Genomic DNA, 9,819 nt, shown 5'->3' with positions numbered 1-9,819 from the left:
TTTGCTCCCCCCACCCTCCTCCTCCTCTTCTTCCTCCCCCTTCTCCCTTGGCTCGGCGGGCAGGAGGGCAACTTTGAAAAGCGCTCGGGGTGGGGAGGCTTGCTGGCGGGCGGGGGTGGAGGGGTGGGAGGGGAAGAAGGAGGGAAGCCGGCGGGTGGAAGGGCAGAGAGCGGAGCAGAGAGTGGCCGCCGCTGAGAGCTCTGCATCTCCAGTGGCTGCTGCCCCTCCGTGCACCGACTGGACTCTCCTCCGCGCCTCTGACCCAAGCCGTGCCTGGGAGCTACTGCCCAGCCAACTCTTCCCCCCCCCCCCCCAGCACCACTCCAAAATAGGGTGCCAAACCCCGCTGAGGAGCCCTGGTGGAAGGGATCGTTGGGATGGGATGCAGCACACCCAAAGCTCGGGGCATCTGTCGTCGGTGCAGGGGGAGGCTGGCTTGGGTGATGGATGCCCAGACTTTGCAACGTTCTTCTTTCTTTTTGCCCCCCTCCCAGAACTGGAACTGAATACAAAGTGCGTGGTTGAGATGGAGGGGAATCAGACTGTCCTGCACCCTCCCCCTTCTAACACCAAACAAGGAGAAAGGTAAAGCCAATAACTAGAGCGTAGGAATAAATCCAACCACTTAAGAGTTGTGCAAGTTTAAGCTGGAGAAAACTAACTGGATGTGCCCTATTGTTAGAACAGCTTCAAGTTTGTCACCACCAGCTCTTGTCTGAGGCTGCTGGAAGTCCAAGTTCTCCTCTTCCTCCCTCCCCAAGCCCCCCACTGCCCGCCCGCCATTGGAGAACTGCTGTGCTAGGACTGATGACCTAGCAAAGACAAGGGCAAGTCTTAGATGGTGATCTTCAGCTGTGATAGAACCACAGGGACATGTCCTCACAATTTTACAGCTGGAAGCAACCTTAGAGATTATCCGAGTTAACCTCTTTTTACAGCTGAGAAAACTGAAACACATAGAGGTTGTAACTTGTCTAGAGTCACACATTTTGCTGTGTGTGCGGGGGTGTGGTGGTGTAAAACCAACACTAGAATCCAAGTCTAGGGACTCTTTTCTGTGCTCTCCTCACCACACTGGACTGTCACTGGAGGAGGTCTGCTTTAGGCATCACGGTTTAAAATGTGAAATCATCATAATTTAAAAGTCTTCCCCAGTGCAGTTTGAAACCTGGACCACTTAATTTGGTGCCGAGTTGGGGGATAACCTGACTGTAATGTGTTGGTTTTAATTTTGCAGAAAACAAAGACACTAGACTGAATTGTTGAAGGGGGGGGGGTCTGTATTTACTAAATTGAGGCATATTTGCATTTGAAAAGTAGTAACTGTTGGATCCTTATTAGTTCTGAGCTGTTCTGTGAAACAATATGAGAAAATATTCCTAAAATGATTCGAGAATCTGGCATTTATCTGGTAAGCCCCTGAAAAGAAAACTGTTGGCTTTTATCCAAAATACCATTGCACTAGACTATAAAAATAGAGTAGAAAAAAAGAGGGTTTTTTTGCAAAATTATTTCCTCTCAGGGAAAGGAGCAAAGAGTGACTTGGTGTGTTTCTCTAAGTCACCTGTTGATTGATGTTCTTGGAGAATTTTTCTTCTCACAAAGATCCCAAGTGAAGGGGAACTTGAATACATAGCTTTATTGCTAAAGGAAGCAGTCATTACAGCTCTGTAATTACAGAGTGTTTGGACATGGTTTTGTTTAGGTCTAGTAAAAAAATAAGTGTGAGGAAATAGACATTCTTGATTAGAGATATTTATACTATTTGTGTTCATGCTGGCAAGTTGTTTGTTTGTTTGTCTTTGCTCCAGGCAAGACAGAGTTTTTAAAAACACTTCAAACTCTTCTGGGTTATGGGGTTAACTTTTGCTACCTGCAGTTAATTTTTATGGTAGCACCATATTGTCAAGCTGGGCCTCATGGTATTAAGCTGAGTTTGGCTGTATAACACTATTGTATATACAGAGTTGATACTTTCTTTATATAACCCTAATGTACACAGCTGATACTCTGTTTCTCCCTCCCCCCACCCCCCTTGGTGGTAGTAGTTGTAACAAAATAATGGGGGTCCTTTTCATTCTGGCAATAAAGTTATTATTATTATTATTATTATTATTCTATTATTAAATTCAAATATTTACCTTTTTACTTGGGATGTAAAATAAACCCCAGAACCAAATCTGGTTGGTTACATTGTTTGGGAAAGTCATCCTGCTGAGTTCAGTTCTTCTTAGTCCCTGCTCCAGGTGTGATATTTGTATTCTTGTCATAGTACTGCTTCTGTTTGACTGGCTGACCTGACACCTGCTATATGTCACTCAAGCAGAAGGAGATTGCTGCCAGAAGTTAATGTTTAATGAAATAAAGTGTTATCATTTGCAGAACAAAGTCAGTCTAGTTCTGTGGATTTTGACCCCCTGCACTATGAGAATAATCATTACGATTAGGGTTGCCACTGGAGTAAATAAATATTTAGGATCTTTATCGAAAAAATTGTATTGATTTCTGGATTCTTGTCTTTTTTTTTTTTTTTTTGGTAAATTTTCAGTCAACTAGCATTTATTAAGTGCCAAGTATAAGCCAGGAATTAGTTTATCTTTTATTCAGTTGTCCCATTAATAAGAATGAAAACTTGCATTATGGAATCACTCTTGCCTTGAGAGGCCCAGTTCTGTCTATGAGATTTCCTCTATGTATGAGCACATTCAGTTTTTACAGATGGATCTGAGATGAATCGCCACCAGAGGTCTGCTTGTAAATTAGGATTAATACCTCAGCAGGGATGAAGACATCAAATGCATTTTGGATTTCATTGTGCAGCTTGGTTTCATATTTCTCTGCAGGGTTTTCCCCTTAAAGTCCTAGAACATTTTAAAAATAGAAACAACCCTACACTTCTTTTGCTGTTGGTTGATTAGTTTCGATACTGTTCCATGTTATGAGGCCCATAATTCATTTCTATTATTTGATTTCCATGTTCCATCCTCCTGAGGGGAGGAAAAGACACTGACTGAGAAAATAGTTGTTTTTTCCCCCTAGAGATTATGTTATTTTGAACGAGGAAGGTTCTTAAGTCAGTGTTGGAAAATCTGCTGCAAAATAGAAATTAATATTTATTGAAAATGGCAGAAGTCATTAATGCTGCATTAATCACAAGCTAGAAGTTCATAACTGCAAGAAGGCAAAAGTTTGGGATCTTTTACCCAGTGAAAACAAAGGTAGGATCATATTGATTTCCAGGAAAAGAAAGTGACAGCCTTGGCTTTCATGGTTTGTTCTCCTCTTTCTTGGAATTAAATGGAAGCATGTATAGTAAGAAAAGAATAGATCACAAGTTTCATTTTGTACTGTGTAAACCCTAATATATTACCTTAAAATACACTGCACTGATTTATTTATTTGGATAGTTGAACTACCTAAATCATCTGTTCTAAAACATTACAAAATGTTGGGTTAAAAAACCTCCCATGTGATAAAACTGTATAGTCAGAAATATAGTAAGTATGAGGAGGAAGCTGTTTTTGTTTGTCCTTCATTTCTCAAAGAGGACCAATGATATCAGGAAGGTGATGCCATGACTTGCAAGTGAATTGGATTTGAGGGAGGGCTGTGCAAGGTCACCAGCCTCACTTTCTTCTCTGAGGCCATCTGAGTCCAGTGGCAAGATATAGATCAGGATGACTGGAGAGGACTCATCAGGAGGAAGGAAGCTCTTTCTAAATGAAAGCTAAGGCATGCCTATCATCAGTCATAATAGCAAAGGTTGATTTATTTTGTGGAGATAATGGGTGGAGTATGTTGTTTTAGGGGCAAAAGGTGAATGAAGTGGAATCTTTACCTTCCTTAGCTCACCTAATATCTACAGTGGTTATCTTAAATGTTTCAGGCTTATCTACCTGACCTTTTACAACTTGAAGTATTACTTTAAAACATGATATTTTTCTCTAGAAGTTTTTTTTTTCTTTTTCTTGGAGTGTCCCAAGAAGGAGGTATTAATGGAAGGTGGAATTACAAAACATGACTTATCTTGGCAGCTTTGTGAAGAAGTATGCTTTCCTTATAGAGAAGTTAAAAGGTTGACGGTTTGAATTCCAGCCAATTTTTAGCTATACAATACCTTCTTTTGATTAGTCTATACTGAGATTGTGGTATAATACTTATGAATTAAACTAAGATGCAAACCTAAAATTATGTAGTTTTAAAATTTGGGGTATTTGAGCTTTTCAGATGTCAGAATCAGTACTCTATCCTATAGAGTACACTTTCAAGAGAGAAGAGAAAAGAATGCAATAGTCAAGTTACTTACTTGTTACTTAGCTGTGACAAATTTTGTCATCAGGTTGATTGCACTCCTTCATTCAAGATGCTTCTGGGATGGTGCTTTATGACCCTTAGTCCAAGAAAGCATGCTTTAGTAATATTGGCAGATTTTATTAACATAAGCCATTGTGATACTGTTCCTTTCTGTTCCTAAAAATATGAATTTGATTACAAGAGAATTTCACTTCTACTTATCTAGATGATCTTTTATTTTTGTTGATGAGTGATGTTTGGTAGTGAGTTTAACATTACCATACAGTGTTTTATTTAACCATTATAATTTCACTTTATTTGGTGATGAGAAAATTAATTGCAAATTAATGAGTTGATGCAATCTGTTAATAGCAAAAATAGGCCAAAACAAAATCATACCTCTTAATTGTTATCCATGGATAGGTATAAAGAAAAAAATTGTTTCTCTTAATTTTTTGAGATTGCAGGTCATTCTCAGTGTCTTCAGATTAGGATTTATGTTTCCTTATAGCTGTTCTGTGCTTTTTGATCATATATACCATTGGTAGACATATGAACTTTCATTGTTTTTCCTAGCTTAACAACATGATATGAAGAGACTTTGCTGAACATATCCTATATTTTTTGTTTTCTTCTAGCTAGTTGCCTGGTGGGTTGATTAATTCATTGAAATTATGTAACAAATATGGGTTTCTGCTTTACATTTGGAAGACTATATTTCTAGAAATGTTTTTGTAATGTTTCACTGGAAAAGAGTATTCATCTTAATTCAAAATTGTGCCAGACTTTTGATTTTCCATAGCTATTGTCTTTTCAATTGATCATTCTGGTCTCTTTATTGTTGATTAGCTTAATTATTGCTAGGTTATTTCAGCCATTCTTAAATTCAGAATATACTGACATAAATTATAGGCATGTTGACATAGATACTTTCTTTTTTTTTTATTTGTCTTTATTTGTTTGTTTGTTTACTTTTAGTTTACAAGCTTCAGTTCCACAGTCCCTTCAGTTTAAAATTTTCTCCCCCTCCCTCTTCTCCTCCCCCCCATGGGGGCATGCAATCAATTATAGGATCTGTAAATACTTTCACATTAGACATTAGTCCCGTTATAAAGAAGGATTGTAACCAATGGAATGAACAATGGGAAAAAGGAAATAAAACCAAACAAGAAAAAGAACGAGAGCAGGTAGTTTGCTTCAGTCTGCATTCAAACTCTGTTCTTTCTAGTTCTTTCTCTGAATGTAGACATCTCTTTCCATCATGAGTCCTTTGGAGTTATCTTATAACTTTGCATTGCTGAGAAGAGTCCAGTCTATCAGAGTTGGTCATCACACATACATTGTGTCTGTAATTGTGTACAAATTTGTCCTGGTTCTGCTCTCCTTAGCATCAGTTCGTATAAGCCATCCTAAGTAAATATGAAATCCTTCTGCTCCTCATTTCTCATAGCATAATAGTATTACATTACGTTCATATACCACAACTTGTTTAGCCATCCCCAGTTGATGGGCATCCCCTTAATTTCCAGTTCTTTGCCACCACAAAAAGAGCTGCTATAAATATTTTTGTACATACAGGTCTTCCTCCCACTTCTATGATCTCTTTGGGATACAACCCTAGAAGTGGTATTTGCTTGGTCAAATGGTATGCATTTATTTATAGCCCTTTGGGCATAGTTACAGATTGCTCTTCAGAATGGTTGAATCAGTTCACAACTCCACCGACAATGTATCAGTGTTCCAATTTTTCCACATTCTCTCCAGCATTTGTCTGTTTTCCTGTTTTGTCACCTTAGCCAATCTTACCGGTAAGATGTAGTGCCTCAGAGTTGTTTTGATTTGCATTTCTCTAATCAATAGTAATTTAGAGTATTTTTTCATATGCTTATAGATATCTTTAATTTTTACCTCTGAAAATTGCCTGTTCATGTCCTTTGACCATTTATCAATTGGGGAATGACTTGTATTCTTATAGATTTGACTCAGTTCTTTGTATATTTTCAAAATGAGGCCATATCTACTTTCTTAATGTACTTACTATGTAGTATTCAAAGAAATAATTTGAAATCTAGACATTCAACTATACAGTTCTATTTTAGGGAAATTTTGAGAGTGGGTTTACTTGGGTTTGAGAATAGCCTCACGCCTATGAGACCATTCTGTCCTAGAGCTTTGTACCATTTTGGGGAAATTTGTTCTTGCAAAAGTTGTTCAGAATAGAAGAAAAATGAGTAGTCCAGAGTGTGTGATTTTTATTAAAAATTTGGAACATAGTAAGTTCTTCCATTCTGTTTGCATCTGAGTTAGAGAGAGGAGTTGAACCATGGGGCAGAATGAAGAAATTGGCCAGGTTCCTGTGGTTTCATTATTTCATTTGAAATGAATTCCCAGCAAAGCATGCACATTTATGTTTAAATATAAGGTCAAAAATGTGCTTCAGATTGAAAGAGGTCTGAATTTTGGATTATCCATGGCTTCTGATTTATGCACAATGGTTTACCTCCACTGGTGCAAATAATTGAGTGTTGATTATAGAAGGTGCTGCCTTTCTGCTTTTGGAATTTAATTTTGTCTGTCCTTCCCCACCCCAGTATGTGCTTTTAAAGATAATTTTTATTTTACCCTTTTTAATATTGGCAGTTGGTCAAGATATTCTATATTTGAATTTCATAGCTGAATTTTATGGTTCTCTTTTGAATCTGTCAAATTAAGTCATCTGGAAGCTAGACAAGCAGAAATTAATGAAGGTAGGTTATCAGTAAAGAGCTTGGGGCTTCATCCTATTTTTGATACACTTTTCCCCTGATCGTTCTTTAAGATGGAGAAAATACCAGGAGTTCCTAGATGAAGAATTGTCTTGGAAGTGATTTTTCATAAAAGTTAGACTCTACAAAGGATAATAGAACTTTTTTTTTTACTTTGGATGCTCTTTGATGTAACATAACTTCATTTGGGTCTGAAATTGTATAATGTTATCAACTTCAGAATAGTTAGGTGGTAATTAACTATGAGGACCCTCAGATGGAAAAGTTTAATTCAGCTTGTTCTGGTCAATTCCTGAGAGAATGTGATGGTATTGATTAGAATTTGGAGCTTTTAATTTTCATATACATACATATATATATATATATATAATATATATACATGTATATATATATTTAAGCTTGTTGAAAGATTTAGTATGGATTCAAATCTTAGCTCTGCCACTTACTATCTAAATCACCTTGGACAAATCTCAACCTATTAGAGACTTCATTTACTTATCTATAAAATCAGGGTAGTAATATTTAATAATTATGTATCTTTTCAGATTGCTGAGGATTAAGTGTGATAATACATGTGAAATGATTTGAAAGCTTACCAAAAAGCTCAGTCTAAATACAAACTATCATTCTTAGGGTTGTACAGTTTTGACATGTTTTATATGGTGTTATTGATTTTATATTACAGTTTCATAGGTAGAGGAAACATCGCATGGTAGATAGATGGAATGAATGAAAGTACTTATGATGTACAAATACAGTGCTTAGTACCAGGCATACAAATAGAAACGCAAGGTAGCATCTGCTTTCCATGATCTCTCATTTTAACAGAGACTACCCAAAGGAGGAATCAGCTGCAAGGCAGAAGGAAATAATTAGTAGTCATAAAGGCAGATCAGCAAAGTTTATTGTAATGTATCTTTAATGTAATTTTTGTTAATAAATGCATATCTGTTTCTAGGATTGAACTGTTTGATGGTGCCAAGGACTTTGGTATCAAGAACTTTCTTACCTTGGTGTTCAACAACTATGATTGCCAAGAAGGTGAACTTGTAGAGGCAATTGACAGGTTCAATCTCTGCATGAGTATCTTCCCTAAAAAATATTTGTTAGGACTGGACTGGAAGTAGAGCCACTGATTTTTTGGGGGTGGGTGGGTGGTAGTGATACTACTATTTCTCTGGGCTCTTGGACTTACTAGCAGTTGGTCAGTGACTGATGTTGGTAGGAATTGTAGGTCCCTTCTCCTCAAGGGTTGCTAACTTCAATGATGGTTACAGGGGGTCTGGTTGGAAGCACGACTTGTGGTTGGGGTCCTTAAGTCCTTGAGTTTAGAATGCGAGACTCTTTTTTACTAGGATCTGAGGGGAGGTGATGGCCAAGGTGGTAGTGATGGTTTGGTTCACCTGGCATGTGCCACCCCCTGGCTGTCCCTGTCTACATCACGTAGACAGGCTTGTCTGTTTTATTGGTGGCAGTTAGATGGCAGTAGGTGTTGATGATGACTGGGCTGGCAAACTCCTTTTCCACAAGGGTTGCTTCTCTAGACCATAGCTGTGGTGGCTAGAATGCTAAGGTTGAATCAGAAAGATCTTATTCAAATCTTGCCTCTGGAATTTGCTAGTTGTTTGACTCTGGGCAAGTCAGTTAATTTATCTTGCCTTAAGAATTTCTAAGTTCTAGTCAGGTTGTGATCTATGGGTGGGAGTTTCTCACACTGATAAAATTATAGTTCTTGGGACTATAAGGTAGGTGGTGCAGTGAATAGAGCACCTGCCCTGGAGTCATGAGGACCTGAGTTCAAATTTGGCCTCAGACATGTTATACTTACTAGCCATGTGACCTTGGGCAAGTCACTTAACCACAATTGCCCTGCTCCTCCCCCCTCCAAAAAGAAAAAAAAAATAGCTTTCTTAAAATGTTCGTGGAGTATTATATAAAAACTGGAATAGATTTTAGATATCTGATACAACACCATTATTTTACAGATGAGGAAACTGAGTTTCAGATAAGGGAAATGACTTTCCCAATGTCACATAGCTAGTTAGTGACAGAACTGGGATTCAAATCCAGATCTCATTCTTATTCTAGTGTGCTCATACATCATGAGCTAGAACCAGTTGGGAGTTGAGCTTTCAGTAAGTTGGTTATTTAGATGACTTGTGTGTGTGTGTGTGTGTGGAGGGGGGGGATACTGAGTTTTCCTTGTAGTTCTATCAAGTCACAACTTTATCATTACATACACTTAATTGTTTTTATTGGTCTTTTAGGTAGACGTTGCTTTCATTTCCTTGTGTATCCATATCCTCTCCCCCATCCAGAGAGCCATCCCTTATAATAAAAAATAAGTGGGGGAGGGGTAAGGAAAGCATTTGAACAAAACTAGCCAACTTGTCAGCTGGGTCCAATGTGCATTTGAGTAATGTACCCACAATATATCAGGTGAATGACAGGAATTTTTAGATTTAGGTATAAAATGAGGCAGGAAAAATCATGATTCAACCTGAGAAATAAGGAGGTAATATTTTTAATGGCTGAGATAGTTTGCATTTTGATTTACCTCTTGTTAATTCATTTAGAGATTAGGGAAATTAATGTGGGGTAGGGAGGTGTTTCTTTTCTTGAAGTGGCAGGTACTTAGACTGAAAACTGAAGGAACCTTTGAGTGAAACAGGGCAGATATATGAAGTCTTCATATATCTAAAGGAATTGCCAGTCAAATAAAGAATCTAGGATGCAGACATTTGAAATATCACCTGTCTTA

General features: G+C 37.9%; 1 protein-coding gene across 6 annotated transcripts in view; it reads left to right on the top strand.

The window, feature by feature from the left end:
* Positions 1 to 9,819, top strand: part of KIF13A (kinesin family member 13A) — a 253,150-nt gene that overhangs the window by 1,256 nt on the left and 242,075 nt on the right. For all 6 annotated transcript variants that reach the window (XM_069092472.1, XM_069092474.1, XM_069092473.1 and 3 more), the window contains exon 2: positions 495 to 585. In XM_069092472.1, coding sequence (XP_068948573.1) covers positions 495 to 585 — 91 coding nt within the window. The remainder of the gene's footprint in view (positions 1 to 494; positions 586 to 9,819) is intronic.

This window comes from Petaurus breviceps, unplaced genomic scaffold (assembly GCF_028583685.1).
Source record: "Petaurus breviceps papuanus isolate PSGF00001 unplaced genomic scaffold, PetGlider_PUasm1.0 190, whole genome shotgun sequence".
Classification (NCBI taxonomy): domain Eukaryota; kingdom Metazoa; phylum Chordata; class Mammalia; order Diprotodontia; family Petauridae; genus Petaurus; species Petaurus breviceps.
The sequence above is the reverse complement of the archived record's forward strand: the minus strand, read 5'-3'. Positions and strand labels throughout refer to the sequence as shown.